At 39.9% G+C, this 20,796-nt stretch overlaps 1 protein-coding gene across 1 annotated transcript in view; it reads left to right on the forward strand.

Moving 5' to 3' along the window:
* The window catches only part of T265_04210 (hypothetical protein), a gene marked incomplete at both ends in the record, with an annotated part of 53,635 nt that extends 33,194 nt beyond the window's left edge, over window positions 1–20,441 (forward strand). The window contains 4 exons of the mRNA XM_009168892.1: window positions 11,353–11,532; window positions 13,242–13,359; window positions 18,243–18,416; window positions 20,160–20,441. Coding sequence (XP_009167156.1) covers window positions 11,353–11,532; window positions 13,242–13,359; window positions 18,243–18,416; window positions 20,160–20,290 — 603 coding nt within the window. The remainder of the gene's footprint in view (window positions 1–11,352; window positions 11,533–13,241; window positions 13,360–18,242; window positions 18,417–20,159) is intronic.
* Window positions 20,442–20,796: the final 355 nt, after the last annotated feature.

Raw genomic sequence — 20,796 nt, forward strand, 5'->3', positions numbered from 1 at the left:
TCACAGTTCCTGGTCGCTTTTATAAAAAACAAAATTGGCGGCATTAATTGACTGAGACCTTTTTAAAAAGGCTTTCATACACGCCCAACAGAGCCTCTCTATCGAATGATTAAAATCGTACTAGTTTAGAATTGCAAAAGGAATCGTCGGAAAAATTCAGTACAAAAAGTTTAGCGTTGGGTCAGAACAGGAAACAGGAAGTGAAGCCAGAAAACTGCCAACAAAGTGGTGTGGAACGATGAGCTTTCTGTCAACGCGTGTAACCGTCAGTCTGGTCCAGAATAGTTTTGCACGTTTACCTCAGGTGAAAAACAAACAAAAAGGTTTGCTTTCACAAAGTGATCAGACAGATTATTAATCTAGTACAAAGCTGTCATGATGAAAACAGAATAGGTAATAAACTGTGTCTCCTTTTGCAAATCTGTATAAAAAAGGTTGCAAACAGGCACAGATGAAACTGTGCGATTTGGCTTACATGGCTTCCAGATAGCAGCAATGGAATATCAGGTACCGGATATCAGGTACACCATTTTTATATTACGCCGCATATGACCTTTAGAAGTGAGGCATTTTGATCCAGTCTCTGAATTCCCTGGAACAATTTGTGTGACAAGTAACTTGCTCAGGAACTCGTAGCAGCTTCCTAAAATTTTGGGTGACAAGTCCGTCTTTAGTAGTTATCTGTGGGTCATTTATCGTTTCTTTTACTGTCATGTATGGGTCTCAATTATTCGATAACAAGTAACAGATTATTCTGCTTCTCGACCCACCGAAATGAAAATGGAACTACGCGAACAGGCAATATATCGTCATCACTATTAGTTTATACACATTTGACAGCACTGAAAACGACAAGCTTAATGTACAAATTAGAGGTCAGCCGCATTTGTAGTGGCTCACATCTGGGTTCAAAGAAACTCACGTTTATATTCCACCAGATTTCCTATTTAGGTAGCTTGGTTTCTGAAGCTTGGAAGGCTAAAACCGCTGCTCCTGGGTTTTTTATGAACGAATATCCCTTAGATGCTCCTGATAGTGCTGCCTTCATTTCAATACCTATTTCTACCCAAAAGTTTGACAATACAGCCTAAGGCACTAGTGTGGTATTCACAAGCAGATTAGACAGTCCATTAGTTGGCAAGTACAGATGGGACCTGATTTCGACTACAGTTGACTTTTAAGAACTCGCCACGGAAATTTTTTTCAACCTGAAATATGTCGGCGGCGAATTTTAGCGTGATTCACATTTTCTAGGGTAAAATCACACCAGTGGGACTCCACAGAAAACTTTTAATTCCACATAAAGTGAAGACAAATGGTTTGTACATATTTCGAGGAACAAACTAATTCTCATTTTGATTTAAGTTAATTCTGCTCAATAAAAACCGTTGATTCGACCGGAGTCAACAACCAGTTGAAATCTATCGACAATGAAAGCCACATTTATTCTTCCCATCCTAATTGTCCAACAAAAAGCCACCCTTGATCAGTGTGTGCGTTCACGTCGGTTTATTTGCACAGAAATTCCATCATGTTGTGCAAGTAAATCTCAAGTGACCAACTGCTCCCGGACTGCTTGCGCTTCTGAGTCTAGGTTAAGGGCATAGGTAAAATATTGGACTATGCGCTGAGATGTATGTCAATTAATGATTGCCGGTGATACGTTTGTTTGTTACCAAGTACGTAAACCCCCATGCCTTCACTGTGAAATGTCAGTGGACAGAATCAAACACATTTCAAATTAATTAAATTTCGAGGAATCGCAAATCCGAGCTGTATTGAGCATGCTTACGTATCGAAGCAAATTCGTCGTCCAATGTGCGTACACAGGCCAACCCGGGGAATGATTTTGCCTAGTGATCCTGCCATTTTCATACCCATAAGCCTTCAGAAATTGTGTACATATAAGATGTGAGATGATATGCGCAGGCCCGTGCCGTGCAGGAACTTTTTCACACTGAACAGAATATACACAACACAAGTGTCTTGGATGGTAGGTAGATCAGTCGCTGACCTGGGCACCTATTTGGTCGCCAACCGGTGTGACTTCACAAGTGCGTTGCAGGAAGGTGGAGCGTACAAATGCGTTAGTAATTGTAGGCTTATGCAAATCATAGCTGTCGAGAGTCAACTCAAGCCGACAGCACGCGTATAAACACACGGGCTTGACCCCTGTCCTGAGGTAACGTGGGGTCCCTTTGTACATGCTCTGGCAGAGACTCGTTTTACAAACGAACTGTTATGGGTTCAACCTTCGCTTCCAGCGTCAGTTCTATGTCTGCATGAATGGATTTCGTGTCGTTCATTATTATATCAAGATATCCTCAAATATGCTTGTGAAATACTCGAAGACAAGCGACTGTACTTTCTTGTCATCATCGCACATTTGATTAAATGTGAAGCATGCGTTGTGTCAAGTAGTGCAGGCTCATACTTCGCTAACAGTTGAATTGCTACCGGGTGTTGCCTGGTTTCCGTGTGCATTACATTATTGTACGGAGATAGTTCATCTGCATAACACACTTGTCATCATCACTTGGTACACTATGGGTAAGGTTATCACGGGAAAAAATGGTCAGTAATTGATTGTTTTTCGTTCGAAAGGTTCTGTTTCAAATGCCAGTTTTGCTTTTTCAAATCCTTAAGGAAAAATCGTCAGTTCGATCGTACGCTGATTTTTGAACACACTTGCAGAGTGGAATCACCGGAACAGGCAACCCTAAATACCACACCATCTTTAGTTTTCACTGACCCCTCTCAGCAACACCGCGAAGTTACCCAAACATGAGAAGGCTGTCAATTCTAAGTCTACCTATTCGTCCGATAAATCTGAATCCGAGATTGAATGCAAATTATAAAATGTAACCAGACTGAAGTCAGAGGTTATGTGTATGCTACGAAGTAATGTCAGTATTTTATCGAATACAACTCAGCAAGGTGAGTCCCAAACTATAGCAAGTTCTCAAAATCTGGTTTCATTCCTTTTCGGAATGTTTAGCATTTTCAACATAGATTACAAAAAGTCATGTGCAAACACCTCTTCAGGTTTTGATTCCAAGGTGACTTAACAGCCCGAAAATCGCAGAAAATCAAATACCTGAGACACACCCAAAGCTGTGAATGATGTACAGGAATTCCGCTGATTGATTTTACCTAGGCTTGAATTCTGAACCCAGATATTCTATGTGAATAATTACAAAGCTTAGTCATTTCTTACTTTCCCCGCTTCAATCAACTTCGAAACTGCCTGAATGATTGCTCAATACATTTTTTACTGGGCAAGAAAGAAATCAATCAATTCATATGGGCGTGCCGTTTTGTTACCAAAATTAGGGCATGCTGCATGAATGCATTCCAGATCGGGTAGACCTCACATCATCAGGCAAGACAAAACAAAAAATGGCAGGCTTTGGTGGAAGTTTAACGTATCAGTTGTTACAATTCTTACAAAGTTTCCTGAGGGTTCGACTTTCAAAGACCACTTAGTCGGCTGCGGCAATAATACAGTAATAATGCCAGACAAAGTGCTTAGAATGGAAATTTATACAATCATACATAACTACACTTGTCATACATTTGTATAGTCTATGGCTAAACAAACGGTGGATTTTGAAAAACAAATACCTGACCTTCAGCACCTACCAAGACTTACACGCCGAATGTGGACGTAAACAGTTGTCGTCACAAAAGATAGTGTTTTGTCACCGCAAAAAAACACAGAACTGAAGTTGGCTTGACTGGCAACTTCCCCCCAGGAATATACAGCTTACTACTTAATGGGAGATGCCACAGCGTAAACAAATAACAGCATAAAGCAATGCAAAGCGATCTAAAGTAAAGTTATTCTATTTTATTGCACTAGAGCATCAGCATGTGCAATCGTGATACACAAATTGCGCGAGGCACGCTAGATTGATCTTGGATGAGTATCAACAGATTTCCTATTTATGTTCATTTGTGACGAAGCATAAAAATAGGACTGCTAACAACACTAAAAGCACACTTCTTGGATAATCTCAATCTAGACACGTGAGGATACCAACTAAAACCTGAGCTTACCCAGTTGAAATTAAACATGCTAAAACTCATTGAAGATATACCTGAATTTCCGAAATTTGACCAGCTAATTGATTCTTAATCATTTTATCCCGAGGAATTGTTGTTAGTGTTATGTCGATAGTATTTCAACATCAGACTCTGTAAGCAACAAAAGGTTTATATGATTGAGTGCTTCAGGGACCTTAATCGTCATCATTGGGTTAATGATAGCAGCAAGGATTGTACAAGTCGGTAATTTTCCAAATTCCAAACTCAAAAGAGCAGCTGAGCGCAGTATTCTGAAAGCATTTAGTCCGTATTAAGTCCAATGGGCTTTGCTTGCGGAGAAAAGCATAACTTGCAGCCTTGTCTTAGATGAAACTACCATTTCACATAGTTTGCCAGAAAGCAAAAATTTACCCAATAATAGTAAAATGAAAACAGTTTTGACTCGCGTAAACACGGTTGTACCCTGTTAACGAGTTTATCTACTTTTGTTATGGCGTAATATCTAAATTCTCTTCTTCAGAAAGAGCACAGCTGGTAAATGAAAAGTAATATTTTGAAAGAATCTCTCCTACAAGAGTGTTCTCAATTCTCTTCTACCATGTTGGACATTTAATACGAAAAAACAGGGTCTAACCAAATAGGGGTTTTCTACCATTTATTCGAGGATATCAAGCAGTCCGCATTATGCAAGCTTACCTGTGCAGTACTTCCGACAGATGACATAAAAGTGTAACCAGACTTAAAGAGATAAGTATTAGTCGGTTGCTGAATGTTAAGCAAGTAATCGAATTGTAGAATAAGTAACGTATTCCCGTAAGCTCAAAGTTACAAGCCAGTAATTACGAGGTCTTTAGACCTATCAACTAAATGCGGCTTTATATGTGCAATATGTGTGTATAAAAAGGACGCAAACCTCAAATTATTTAGAGTTTTGTCTAACTGTTGCATAAATTTTATCGAGTACAAAGAAAGCCCGGTAATAACGGCAAACCGACCTGAAATACCGACAAAAGTGCGTGCACAGCACGTGGTAACGCAAATGGTCGAAAGACGCGCGGGAATTCGTCAGAATTGATTCTACATGCCAAGGGTCAAAAGTTCATGAGGAATTGTGGGTGAATATTAAATAGATAAAACAGACACAGAAAACAGGGAGTTGAAGAGAGGTTAAGCTTTTACCGAAAGAAAGGAGGCCCACAAATCAACCGACTAGTTAAATCTCAGATATTTTCATGATCAACACACATGTCGCATGGAATAAATATGCACTTGCATGGATGATTAGCTCTGACCATAAAGACAACTTTCCTCAATAGTGGCTAATATTCATATATGTTCATTGAGACACACGTTTATTAATGAAAGCTATTCTTCCAGCCCAGGCACCAATAATCAAACGACAAAAAAATGAAAAAAATTCCGAGGCAAAATCTGCGTGACTATGGTTCTCAAACAAAACTCAATATTGTCAGTTATTTCCAAACGGAGATTGCAATAGACACACATCTTGATCCACATATCACATTGGATCGTTCGGGTTAACTCTCCAAAAGATTCCACATTATTTTATCTCCTCTACGCAAAGCTAATCCCTGTTGTTCGTTATCATGGTGGCCAAGATAGTTTGCCAAACGCAGACCAATGGCAAATTAATCACGGAAATCGGGAACCTCACAGAAAATTGGCCAAACCTCACGCTGATTACCAAAAACGGAAATGCTCAATTTTAAAGCTAATCCCTGTTGTTCGTTATCATGGTGGCCAAGATAGTTTGCCAAACGCAGACCAATGGCAAATTAATCACGGAAATCGGGAACCTCACAGAAAATTGGCCAAACCTCACGCTGATTACCAAAAACGGAAATGCTCAATTTTTGTCGTTTATTTGGTCAAAACTAAAAAAAACAGCGATCGAATTTTATACACTCTAAGCAAAGATTTACTATTTCCTGAGCAACGTTATTTACGGCGGTAAAAACACTAAAAAGTTGAATGTCAAGGAGGTCCTTGAAACTTCAGACTACGTCTAGGTTCATCCCGTATTTTGACGCAGTAGAATATTAAATCGAAGAGTGAGACGTAATTTTGTTCCAACAAAACGGCATAAATTTTTAATTTTGCTGAAGAGTTATGGTTTGTCTGTCAAAAGGTAAGTATTCATGCAAATGCCTCGGCCACGATTAAAAACATGGCATAAATCTCCGAAAACGCCCTCAGTTAACGCGACTAACCAGACACTCATAGTTTTCTTTTGAAGATGTTTAGGGCGGAAGTCAAGTCTGTTCCTAGTCTGACAGCCTGCACTCAGCGGTCTTGTCTTTGGGAAACCTCGTAAGGCAGTAGAGGCATTCCAACACTTGGAAGCATTTATGATTAAATAACCACTTATCTTCATTCTACCCGTCAAAAACAGTCACATTCGAAGTGAATGCTACCGATAATGGCTCGTCTGACACCGAAAAACCGAACTCTTATTTTCTCATTCGAATGGAATAAAAGTAGTTAGCACGATTTTTAGGACCTGTCCAGCTTCAAGAAGTTTACTGAGTTTTTGCGTGGTGGTCCATTGCCGCGAACGGTAAATCCTCGGCACGACAAGGCTATCAGTACAGATGATATTAATCTTTTCCTGAGTCGAATAAATCGGCTAAGCATAATTCATTCAGCGTAAATATCGGATCAAACGGACACATTTTACCACCTGGGGATTTTTATTCTTACGGCAACTGTCACACTCACCCACCAAACTTAGTTTTTCTAATCCAAGGCTTAGCCACAAATTTTTGCTGCCGTATGAAATTTTGGTGACAGTCCAAGGGGGGAAATAAACGAGATGCCACTGCTTGCAAGCGTGAGAATCGTTTGAAGGGTACCAGGACAAAAGACAACGCGAATCAGTGAATGAATAAAAAGGAAAATTATTTGTTCGAATCGTCTGCTGTGTAACACTATACAGTCTTCTGTGTTTGAGTAGGCAAGCACTTTGTCGGAACTCCAATGAAGCCGACTGAACAAGAATTATCAGGATTAATGCGACTTTGCTCAAAGCAAGTGATCACTAGTCAGGCTCAATATGTTGATTCAGGGTGGTTTCCAGAAAAGCCTCAGTATTTTAACGGCTAATACCTAAGATATTTCGGTGACGGATTTATCCCAAAACACTAACAAATCATTATTCTTAGTAGGCCATATTAACTCAGCAATCACCCACATGTAGATAAATTTTGACAAAGGCACAACATTTTAAATGCAGCTTCAAATGTATCGTAAGCACCAAGAAGCGGATACAAGCATCTGCGATATGAATGAATACTGAAATCATTCACCTCAAACTGATGGCAAAGATGTTTTCCTAAAAATTACACTGCAAACTGCTGGTTCATGTATTATCCAGAACAAAGAGGACCACTCAAACCCGTGTTTGCATGGTGACCTCATATCTAGTAGGTCAAATAACCAGGACTTGATCTCCGTTGTGGAGGTAAAAATTTCGTCAATCCCGTATTACCAGAAGCAATTTTCCTCCTTTGAAACCAAATCAAATCATTTTCGAGTGTGCGGGGAGAATTGAAGTGTAGACGGACATTCAGTTCAGTTCAGTTTTAACCACGGTGTATTCGCATGCGAACAGGAAACCGTCATAAATAGCCTCCAACTTATACTCGGGAGAGAGTATCGTGAGGTGCAAGTGAATTGATACCGTTCACCTGCATTTAGCCACCCTTTCGGTGTCAGCATTTGTGGTTTTTTTACAGGAATGTGGAAAATAGATGCCGCGTAGCCCTGACTACCGCTAGCATAACGTTTGTATTTTCTACTCCGCTGAACGCTCCTACAACGCGTTTACCTTAAACATTTCGAAAACTATTTCGTGAACTTTATGAGTAACTAAGAATAGGGGCGACACTCAAACTGAAGATTCTTTCAAAATGATGAATCACTCTGGCCTCATCCTTGGAACGTATTCATGGATTTCCAATGTAAGAGAATTTGAGTTGTTTCCTACTGAAAACGAAGGTAAAGCAAAAGGCATGTTAGAAACCAGAAAACTTTTAATTCGTATACATGTTACATGGAGCTCGAAAGACTGAGTCGCCTTTTGTCATCCCAGTGAATGCTGAGACAAATGTTTGTTGAACATTTTTTCCCGCCCACGCGAGTTGGCCATAAAATTGGAATTGTTGCTTATCCCACATGGAAGCGTTTTTAAAACAAAAAGATTCTGAAATTTTGTTGTTCGACATTCATCTAGCTTCGCTTGGTTGACAGGGCAGAAAGTAATAGACTTTCAAATATTTTCACGTGTTTCAAAGTCCCTGAGTACATAATCTCATAGTGAACGAGATAAATAACCCCCCAGTTCTCCGTTAGATAATGTCATTGAGGTGTGAAACGGGCATGATAGATTTTGATTGTTGGAAGTTGCTGGAATTATACTATTTGCACTTACGTCACTCCCGTCTGAAAAAACCTCACTCTTCCAGGGTGCACTTATTCCCGAAAGTCCTAACGGGCGAGTCGAACCACCGATAAAACAGGAAAAGTACCGGGTCGTCATTCGAGACATTTAGGTACAATTTATCCTCAAAGCAAAACACTGGAACTATCTTATCAGATAAGGTTGCTCTGGGTGATATGATTCCCACGAATATCCTTGCAGAATGGGCAGAGCTGAATTCGGTTGGCCGTATATGATGTCACATTTAAAGCAGCCATTGAAGTGTAAGTAGAAACAGATGAAAATAAATGCATTTATATGCCACTAAGGCAATATTTACTTGTCGAATTTGGCAACCAGCCATCAGAAATCAGCAGGACTGGTTTGTGGTTAAAACCAATAAGCAGTCGGGTAGCCGACTGGCATAAGCCATTGTTGAGCCATTCGTGAATCAGCTCGCGTTACCCAAAAACTCCAAAACACTTTTGAAAACTCGTAGCCACTTGCCATATAACCTTCCAAAAATGGAAATTATGATTTCGCCGCGGTTCACGGAACGGGTTTTATTGGGTAAAGTTGACGTTGCTTCTTGACTTTTGTAACTCATCTATAGAAAAATGAGCTGCCTTATCCTGACTTCCAGTAAGTGGGAAGATCTGGAAGATTGCTATCTTGTTAGCGTAACACGATTATGAGCTTTTCGGCTTTATATTATCCTCAGGACAACTTCCGTAAGTAGCTCCGTCCCAAAATCACTAGCTTCAACCGATTTGCCCTTTCAGTGTCATGAAGTAGGCAGATCTGAAAGAGTGGGCAACTCAATGCCACGATTATTCCTAATAGTATATGTAGTCGGGCCGCAGTTAAAATCAGATCTTGGCAATGGCCACAAAACGTAAACTGCCAAAAAAATGATCCAGATTCGTACATCCATCTTTAAGCACTCTTCAGAGGTTTCTGATGGACTTTAGACTGTTGAATCGGAATTCTGTTAACCTCACTGCCTACACAAATTCGGCGGGAGTTATCAGGGTCAAGCCCCAGCAGCACGCATTATATGGTCACAGCTCCGCAAACATTTCACTATTAGTTTGAGCGAATACACAGTTACAATACTGGATGTAGCGAAGTATCAATTTGGTTGTTATCAGTGCTAGTTTTCGAGTTCCTCAAACACGATCGTCGACTGGTTTTTGGTTCCCACCCTTAGGTTGGTTCCTACTCCTCATATGACCCTGGCCATTAGGTAAACACAAGCGTGTAGTCCTAGTTTATGCTGTACTTTACGGTTCATAAGACTTTCAAAATCATATCGGGGAGGAGTGAATTTTGGACCGCAATAAATTACCACTACATGCACAAAATACATAGAATCTCCTGGTTGTTGATCAGGTGGCTGTTGATCTGTTCGCCGAGCTTAGCAATTGGCTTGCAGACGTTTCGTCATCATACGAGGAGACATCACCACTGTGCACTGATGATGTCTCCTCGTATGGTGACGAATCGTCTGCATGCCAGTTGCCAAACTCGGCGAACAGATCAACAGCCACCTGATAAACAACCAGTAAACTCACCCGAGTTATCAGTATTTCAACAAATCACCAACACTGAATCTCAAAAACTAGAACTTGTACGCTGTACGACCCCCTGAGCGTATCACAAGTGGTTGAGAAAACGGATGGGATTTTAGGAAAATCAGTCGTTTGACATAGAAACAACTGTAGGGGACTAGAACGATAGCCCCTCCACTAATAGGAATTGATCACAGAGCCGGAATATGGCTCTGAGGGTTAGGTCTCCTCATCAGTAAGCGTCCGCTTCACGGCCGCTTAAAGCTTGAGTTAAACGTGATACACCATATTTCTGAGTGCGGCAACAGATAAAGCAATAGAATGGGTATACAACAGTAATGTTAGCTAAGGCTGTGTGTGTATTTATTAAACTACGCAAAGACCCGATTGGCAGTGATTTCCTTCAACCGCCAGTTTGAATACCCTTTGGAAGAGAAAAAGAGGTGACAAAAACTGGTCACGTGAAATACACCCATGTGTATACCAATTTGGACTCACCTGGGACCCAGGTGAACCTCTCGCCTATAAAATTGGTCAGCAAGTGAATGTGTTGCAAAAGGCCGCCCCATACCTCATTTTGCAAGATATTCGAGATGTCGTGATGCGTTGTATAGACGTAATACACTATTCACAGATGTGCAGGAGACTGTTCGATGGCCCCGTTTCCCTCTTTTTCGAGCCCATCAGGTAGATGAAGTCGTTGCGTCCTGTCAGCTTTCTGTTTTGATTGAAACCAAGGTGTACGAACTTAAGGAAATACAATCATATGCTTGAAAACTTCATAGAGATTCAGCTGGGTTCCAGGTGCGTTCCCCATCAAAACTAGAGTAGTGTGCAAATGTGTGTATTTCACTAGTTTCGTGCATTTTTGGATCAAGGAAATTCTGGGCTTCATCTAACTGATGAGCCTCAAGAATGGTGAAAGCGACTAATGGGGCTTTCCAAGAGTTTTCATCAGCCTTATGAGTAATGTGTTAACCAGATGAAACTTTTCGCGTAAGATGCTCTGCTATGGTCCAGTCAGATCCATTTAATACCGAAGCCAGCTGACATGCAGTTTCGACATCTAGTAGAATTTTTATTTATCGAGAGACATTGATGGTTGAAATTTTCCACTAAATTGGACGTCTTTAGGATAAGTATGATTCGACCCGTGTAGCTTGTTCGCTCCTTAAGATAACACCACTCAGGAAGTAAGATAAAGCGATGAGATACTAGCAATCTGGATGTTTCAATGATGATAGACAGCGTCATTTGATTTCAAACAAATAATTGTTTTCTGCATACTCCCAACAGGTTGCTGCGCATGACCTAGGACAGCAAACACTACGAATTCTTGTCCTTGGACTGGACAAAAGACGCCGTTGCAAACTGATTGGCTATGCTACTTATGGTCTTTCAACTCTGGTAAACAACACATCTGACGATCAAGAAATACGCACCTTTAGAGATCTTCAGCTAGATGATGAGAGTGGCGTAAGTTCCGGTAACACCACGTGCCAGGGATTGAAATAACAGTTGTTGTTTTCTCCATATTAAATGTTGTTCATTCCGAACAGCAGGTCACAATCAGGTTGCCACATAGATAGCTGACAGTTCGGTAACATCTTGTAGGCTACAAGGCAGTTTTGATGTTTCATAAAATGGAAGCCGTTCTGAAAACGCGGTCGAAGATTAAAAAATCTGAGAGCTTTGTACAGCTGCTCTACTCTTTTTTGGAAAAAAACTGTAGTGTGTTTTACGACTCACTAGAGAGATACAATCTATGGGAAGGTAAAGGTGTACTACCCGTTGTGTGACCAGCCCGCTTTTGGATAAAATGTTTTAGCACTAAAAGTTCAACCCGGCACTTCGCATTTCAGCACCCATGGATTCTCAGTGCAGGATAATTTTACTTTCAAAATGAAAGCCACCTTTTGTCTCATTAACCAAATGCATAAGTGACCTCAAGAAGGAAAACTTCTGAGGATTCTGCAGAAATTGACTTTTAATGAGCCAGTAAAGAGGAGACCACGTGGCCTGGACGATGCAAGTTTCTTCAGTCTCTAAACAGCTGACTGTGGCTGAAAGTTATCATAGTCCGCTACTTCGTGTGACATTACAAAAGAGCATATCCAGATTGACGAGATGCCTACTGGTTAAGCCTTCACCAATTCTAATGACAACGTTTTTCAGTAATCAAGTTTTCCAAAAATAAACAGATCGTTTGAATATCTGACGTTATAATGGCTGTAGGTAACCTTTTTCAGCTCCGCCACATTTGATTGCAATTCATCGACCTCAACCTAATGTTGAATCAGTACAGATTTCATCTAAAACTCTCGAATCGTCAGTGCTTCTCCGACTTTAACCGCGCAGTGAAATACAAATCTTCTACTGTCGTACTAATGGATTGTTTCCGCCACTTGTAGCAAAGCAGTGAACATTTCGTACTTTGAGTCTCCCTACCTTCTCTGAGATGGGTGAATGTACCTCCTTATAAAAGCATATGGCCCAGATGCCGAGCTAATTAAAAATAATAGTGGATGCGAAACAATTAATTATTTCCTTGGATCAACCATGAAATTAAGGGCATAAAATCTCTCATGGTCTTGGTTATGTCTCCTTTGTAGATCTTACAAGCTTTCTCAGGTGACTAACTACACTTTGTTGTGGATAAAACCCTTAAAAAAAGTGAGAAAAAGCATGTTATTGTAATGAGACGATCCAAAAGCAGGAAACAGAGCAAACTGCATTTTGTAATCAGGTTAGTAACTAGTATTCCCGTTAGTAACCTGCATTTGGAGGTCTTTACTGTGACTGATTACCTTATGACTCCCCATTTTCTGAATCATTTCTTTTAGTATTTTCATTTTTAGGTTATTTATTTAGTTTACAAGTTGCATCTTTATTCGCATTTCGACTAAAAGATCATTTTTTACGTGTTTATTTTCAAATTTGCTACGCAACAGATTCACCAGTTGACAGTTACTGGCTGCCCCTCATTATTCATGATAGTTGACTCTGATGTGAAGATACTCCCTCCACTAACTTCTATCGCATTAATATTTAACCAAAGCTCGTTGCTAGCTTGCGTGCTAAAGATGTTTTCCACCAGGTAATGCCAACGCTTTTTTAGCTTTTTCTCCGCACATTCATCAAATCTTCGGTTGCCAACATTAAATTCTTGATTATGTGTGCGTCAGATTTCGGCCAATCCCCAACTGTTGGTTGCCCTCACCTATTTTCCTACAACCGAACGTTTAATTGTTGGCTTGTTTGAATGTCGAAACTTGCCACTTAAAGAAAATGGACTGCCGATTGGTGAGTTCCCTTGAGCTTGTCGATCAATCTGAATCAATCACTTTTTATTGTTCATTTTGCCAGGGTAACTGCTTGACATGTCCAAAAGCTAAGTTAGAATTTTAATATGCCCATCCAACTGAGGGCAACAAAAATCCCTGAACCCTAGATGAAAGTGCTTTATCAGTGAAAATATGACAAACTAGAGTAGCGTCCAGCTGTGTGAGACAATTATGCAAACTTTTCCCAAACAACCTGAATAAAACATCCATGTCTAACAAAGACTATTATTCGATGAGTTGGAATGAAATTCGAATACCCCTGTACACTACAACACTGAAAGCGTTATTCGAGCCCGATCGTCTTGGACAAATGTTTGTGCAAATAAAATGTCGGTAAGAGTAGATCATTTCATGTAGGTTTCGCACAATCCTAACAGAGGGCTGTTATCTTCATTAGAGTTTCATCCGCCACTTTTAGAAAAACGCTGGAGAACACGGCAGCCAGAACTAAGGCTAGTTTCAGTTGTGAAATAGTCAAATTTTAGTGTGAATAAAGTACACTGTAATTGAGAATCAATAATAAACCACAGCTCATTCCTTCTATGTAGGAACAAACAAGTGCAGGTAATCAGAAGTTTCGGTGGTTAGAAATCGACTTAGTAGCATTCAAAGCTCTAGACCAATTACTAGTTTTCCAAAGTCAGTAAAAATAGACGGATATATGGATTAAAACGCAAGAGGGGGATGCCAGTCCTCAGTGACTAGCCGAGTTTCAATCGCAAAGTAGCCCGGAAGTGTTTTTGGTTCTGTACTGTAAATTATGTAAATTGCTGTGCAAGCTGATAATCAAACCCTGGAATATTGATCTTCGATAGGTTCGCATCATGATTCATCTACTCGTTACCTAGTTCATGCAGAGTTTGACTATGGAAAATTCGGTTCCTGACTTCCCTTACATCTATTCAACTGACGCTTCCATTAAGGTTTCCATTTCCAAAATCCTAAGCACAATTGCCAAACGGAGAATCTCTTCACGGCTAGAAATTTGCCGGCTTCACCAGTGCCCGATGAGGAAGCATTTTATTACCTGCACACAACTAGACCGGGGATGAGCTCTCGCAGAATAACACCTTCAAAATCACAATCGCTATCTCTAGGTTAACTACATCAGCTCCAAATTTAAACCCACGTTCCACTGTCGTATGCTTGTGTAAGTTGCAGTCGGTTTTAAACATCGTTACAGAATAAAGTTGAAAAGAATATGTTCGTAGGACAAAGGATGAATCTTGCGTCTATCGCTGAAATTCTTGCTCCAGACATCGGCGGGTAGCCTCAGGTTTTTGTTTAAAGTTCAGTTAGTTTCGCTGTGATGCGGGAGGATTCTTAAACCGCATATCGCGTTGGTAATTTGAGAATTTCCTGGAATAGCTGTTCATATGGATCGATAAAAGTAAGGTGGCTTATGGACAAGATATACATACATACGCGATATACATCTTAGTAGCGGTATAATCTAGAGCATGATGGACTTTCGGGGTATCATGTCAGTGAAAGTGCCAGCTAGACATTCCCTCAAATGCCAGCACCTTAGAAAATAACATGGTTCACCTATGACGTTGAGGATATGTCTCTATAGCCACTACAACAACCTGAGTACAGTCCTGACTCTCCGCGTGCAGCTCAGAGACGCCCAAATTAGTACAGAACATTGTCGCTTCAAGTTCCACTAACCATTCAAGAATGACAAAGGAAAGGTTTTAGCAGTCTGATTACAAGAGAATAATGGCCACAAGTCACGTGATCCTTAGTCTGCCCAGACACCATTGGCTGCGCTGGTTGATACAAGATCGTATGAGGTGAATCACATCCAGAAAGGATAACTCTGTTTTTTACAAGAGAATAATGGCCACAAGTCACGTGATCCTTAGTCTGCCCAGACACCATTGGCTGCGCTGGTTGATACAAGATCGTATGAGGTGAATCACATCCAGAAAGGATAACGTCTGTTTTTTCCAGTATCCGTGTGGAAACAAGTCACTTTATTGACCGACAGAGCAATCGGATTCACACACCTCAAATCCTTCCTGCCTATGCGGCGAAATTAAATGAATCCCAAATCATATTTAGCTACTTCCGAGACATCGTCACTTGGACAGCCCTTCAACATCGTATCGCATTGTATGACAACATGAATTGTGGTCTCATTAAAGGTTATTCCCGTTTAGATTCAAGTTACCAACTTTATTGCTAAGCAGCAAGTTTTAGCTGCACGATTTTTTTCTAAACTACTTTTAAGACGGCAGAGGATATTAATCCCACGGATAATTCGTACAAAACGCAACGCCACTGATGAGTCTTTTATGGATTGGTATTTTTAAAGAGAGCTGTGGGTTATTTTCGTTTCCAGGGTTACGGTAACTTCTCCCACCCGACGAATCCGCGATGCTGAAACAGTATGCTTCACAAACCGCTTTTAAACAGTAAACAAAAATCTTTCAAATTCATTTTCAACTACATTTTGCAGCTTGTCTATTGAACTTGAAAAATAACTATCCAAACAAATACTAGTTGTACCTCTCGCAACTCAATGAGCACTTCAGTTTAGGAAGCCAGTAGGCTAATGGCGATTCGGTGCAGCCCTGCCGCTAAAGATGGTTGTGCTGTAGGTCTTAGGCTGTATGACTTGACTTTACGGTTGGTGCAGGGACAGGAAATTTTTGAAAGTCTCCTAATGGATAAAACCTACTATTTTGGGGTCCGTACTGAACTGGTAAAGATATGGTTAAGTTTAAATTGTGGTCCAACAAATTAAAAAACATAGGCTAGGCGTTGAGATGGTGACAGCAAATTTCATTTATTTATTAAACACAAAAGTTGGAAGGTAAGTAACATAGAAAAAAAGGTAAAGGCTGCGGGACAGGCTGAGTCATTATCCAAAGCCTATTTCCCATATTAACAAGCATCGCAAGTGCGTATGACGTTTACAAACCTAAGACAAGCTGTCAAGACAAGCTGTCAAGCTACTGTTGTCCGATTGTCATTGAGCAGAAGTACACTAATATCCGAGGATCCCTGCTAAGCAATTAAGCTAAGGAACTCCCATCAGATGCAGTCAATATAGCATTGTCTAATGCTCAATTATATAAATTTTCTGTTTTATATGGCTTGGTACTGCTTTCAGTAGATAGTCAGAAGTTGTTACTATAAATTAATTATTGTTGGTAGGTGGTTTTCACATACTCGCGCATAGAGCTAATGCGTCAAATAACCAAATTCAATATCCTCAGCATCTTTGTTGCCATTAGTGGCGTCAAATTAAGGCAGATTAAGACATCCAAGCACAATAATTAGAATTTCGTGACATAATAAGTATCGTCGTTTCATATTTGTGGACTGCTATTAGCAGGAGAACAGAGGCAGACGGATAGTTCTATGCGACCACATAAATAGACAGATGTATAGATAGATGTATAGAGTGATAGACAGATAGGTATATAGATAGATAGATAGATAGATAGATAGATAAATAGATAGATAGATAGATAGATAGATAGATAGATAGATAGATAGATAGATAGATAGATAGATAGATAGATAGATAGATAGATAGATAGATAGATAGATAGATAGATAGATAGATAGATAGATAGATAGATAGATAGATAGATAGATAGATAGATAGATAGATAGATAGATAGATAGATAGATAGATAGATAGATAGATAGATAGATAGATAGATAGATAGATAGATAGATAGATAGATATTTTGATTGAAAGACAGACAGATATGTACATAGATAAATGATAGAATAGATAGATAGATAGATAGATAGATAGATAGATAGATAGATAGATAGATAGATAGATAGATAGATAGATAGATAGATAGTAGATAGATAGATAGATGGGTAGGTAGGTAGGTAAAAAATAGAGTCACTAGCCTCCGTCTCTCTGATGGACCAGTGAAATATACTCAAAACGAAATCGGTCAATCGTAAATGACTGGAAAGCAAAACACATAAAATGCAAACAATGATACAGGAAGGTGATCGTGTAAGTAAAGATAACTCCACGACATAAACAGGATTTTTAAACGCACTTGTGAGAAGAAATATGTATGACTTCACTCCCTGATTTACTACGAAATTTGCTGATTAGATGTGTAGGCAAAGACACCGAGGAAAGTGACTGGACATCATACAAAATCACGAATAAAAAGCAACAACAAAAAGGCAGGGAAATGAAATGAAATAAGACTGATGTAGATCGTTTATAAGTGAGCCAGACTCTACGACAGTCGAGCTGTACAAGATGATGAGCGTCTACAAAATACACGTGAAAATGTTTAAACCAGCTTTTATTCAACATTCGGCAAAGTGCCTCAGCCTGCAGAGCCGATCTTACTGTGTACCGGGAAATCCACGAAGCCTCTCATATAAAAGGGAACATATAGCGAAATTAAGAGGTCGTGTAGCGTATCAGTACGGATTAGGTTGTGTAGTTATTCAAGAAAACCGTGGGTGTGCTAGAGATGTTTTAGATTATCTACTTGAACCCATAGCGCCGAATGATTTGAGGCCAACCCTGCTGAGGTCATCTACATCGACGAAAAGTTACAAACACGGTAAAGACTTCGCTCACTTTATTATACAAAATTTGGAGGCACTGTGAAATTTTACGAACGAGATTCTGCGAATGTGGGATAAGATGGTAACTTTACCGAATGGCAAACGTCGAGTCGCGCTACTAGAACAGTGCCAGTGGACTTGGGCGGCTTGTTTTATTCGAAAACAGTCGTGAAAAGTACTAGACACCAAAAGTCATTCAGTGATAACGGTCATCTCTTCCATGGTTGGTTATTGCTTCTTAGTTCCTCACCGTTTCTCTATCCATTATTTTAGACGTGTATGCCAAAGTGGTGCTCTACCAGGGGCTCCAGGGAAAGGAACTAAAATCCAAACGCACAGAGGCTCTTGGAACGCGAGATAGCTTTGACGAATCATTTGTCTTCCAAAAGATACCGGATCCCACAAATATTAACTTACGAATAACGCTGGTTCAACATGGGTTTATAGGTAAGTGCTATTCCAACAGTTTTTCAAACACCAAAAAATAGCCCATTGTGCAATAATGTGTATTGGCTTAGATTTCCTACCCCCAAATAATACTACGATATCGAGTTGAAACAGATTATGGGGACCCAACTCACCTCAAAATGAGCACTATTCTCATGGAGCTTCCCATCAGTAGCATGACTAACTGACCTGATGGCTTGTTGCCATGTGTTTGTGAATGAGTCATTTGAATACGGACAGACTGGTGTTGCTCAGATTTCAGCAACTTTACTTCAGATGTTTCTTTATATTTCAAACTGCCTTGTTTATTTTATTCCTCATGTCCAATATTTTCCCTTCTTCTAAACTGCGAGAATTATTAGGGCCTTTTCTGTTGAACGGTTTTCAATTCATTAGGGTTTTTTACATCGGTATTAGAAATATAGTTTAAATTAGAAGTCTCACCATATCTGTAGGACTGCCTTGTCACCTGAGAGCTTATGCTGGACATCCTGATGAACAACAGGCTGAGTTAACGCATTGTGCTTGGAAACTGATAACAAAGCCGTTTACATTTATATCATATGTATCATGTAGCACAAAGCCACCATTTATGTGATATTTTTGTCCAGTTATCGTATGGCACTTTCTGCGACATTTCACCGCAAACAACTTGAAACAAAAGAAAAAGTACGGATACCACTTATAGATGACAGATATATGCTGACTACCCACAAGCACCGTAGCAATAAGCTTATTCTTTGATTTTTCATGCCATGTCTAATGAATAGTGGGGTCATTTCTGGGTGACTTGCAATAAATGATATATCCCTCTGGGAGAGAGGGAGCACTTGGTTGAAAGCGACTGACAGCATGATTCAGATTTTGTTTGAAACAGCCTGCTCATTAGACATTAGTTACGTTAGCTAAATGAAAAGTGATCAGCTCTGTTATAATGGGCTGAATGTAGACTAGGATGAAATTAGAATTTAGGAGGACTTTTTAAACTTTGATTCGCCAGTTAACTTGTTGCTAGCTGAACCCCCGACTAAATGGCAGCTACTCCTGTAGTTCATAATATTCCTTAATCAAGTACACTGTACAAATACCCCTCTACCTTTATCTGAAATGATTTTCAAGACAAGAACTTATTTATCTGATATTGCTGAGAACCCTTTGACAACTGATTATGGGTTTGGTCCTACTTATAGCTCACAAGTTGGGTGTAGATGCCTGGGGCCCATTAAAATGACTCCAGGGAGTATAAGATTTTTAAATGAGTGTATACCACCTGTTACGCATAATTTGGTGTTTAACTGTCATACTTGATTCATGGGGATTTGGGGACTACGTTCAATCTCTGACCGTTTTAAACGATCAAGCGGGGTGGTGACTGGTCAATTTTTAACCCCCTTATAATAGTGTTGCATCTTGAAGATACTTTTCATTTTGGAAGCAGGACGAAGGAAATCCCAGAATTATTTTTGGGTTTAAAAATATTTAACATCAGGAGAATTCACCATAGAAAAATGAACATCATGGTACTTTCGGATACCGTAGATTTCGGAGCATGCGTTCCCGCGTGCTGCTAGTGGGGTGACTCTTGAAAATTGACCACAACGCTCGCACCACAACTTCCGGTTAAAGAGGTCTCTGTCGTAATGAACACGTCACCAGTAAGTTTCTCATGATACGTTTTGGTTCCTTCTCACTCACATCACTATCATTCTCCATTGTTTCTCCGATTATTCTACCGCACCATAGACAAGCAAATTTGTTTTATCGTTCTTGGTGGGGAACTGGTATCCAAAGGTCGAGGAGTTCTACACTGGTCCGCCATGCTTGAACACCCAGACAAACAAGTATCCGAGTGGCATGAACTTCAACTTTTCTAACGCATCACATCATGCTTCCCCACCTCTTTGTTTTTCATTTACAATTTGATTTGATCTCCCCTCATCCAGCTGACCATATCTCCGTCATACATCCAGTGTACTAGAAAACTACTGTTTCGGTGACATTTTTTGGTGTTTCCGAAACGGAAGCGCTCATTCATAATTTCCTTATTTGCAATACAATAATAAAGAGTAGGATGAGCATGTGCAATCATTGATCGCTATCCAATCCAGCCCGTAAAATTTGAGAAGTGATAAATTCCTTTCTTTTCGAAGAAGAGTAGCTGTACAGCTATAATCCGGCTCAGTCTGGGTGTACAACATAAATTCTCCAAATATCCTGCCTTCCTTTTTAGTGATCAGTTATCGAAAATACTTATACTAACCATGGATGGCTGGATCTGGTGGTTTTTTCTAGACTAAACATCTACTGTGGCGAAAAAATTGCTCTATCTCGTAGGCACTTTACATAAAGAGCATTCAGTAGGATAACCTAAGTAATGAGA

This window comes from Opisthorchis viverrini (genome assembly GCF_000715545.1).
Source record: "Opisthorchis viverrini unplaced genomic scaffold opera_v5_66, whole genome shotgun sequence".
In the NCBI taxonomy this organism is placed as follows: Eukaryota; Metazoa; Platyhelminthes; class Trematoda; order Opisthorchiida; family Opisthorchiidae; genus Opisthorchis; species Opisthorchis viverrini.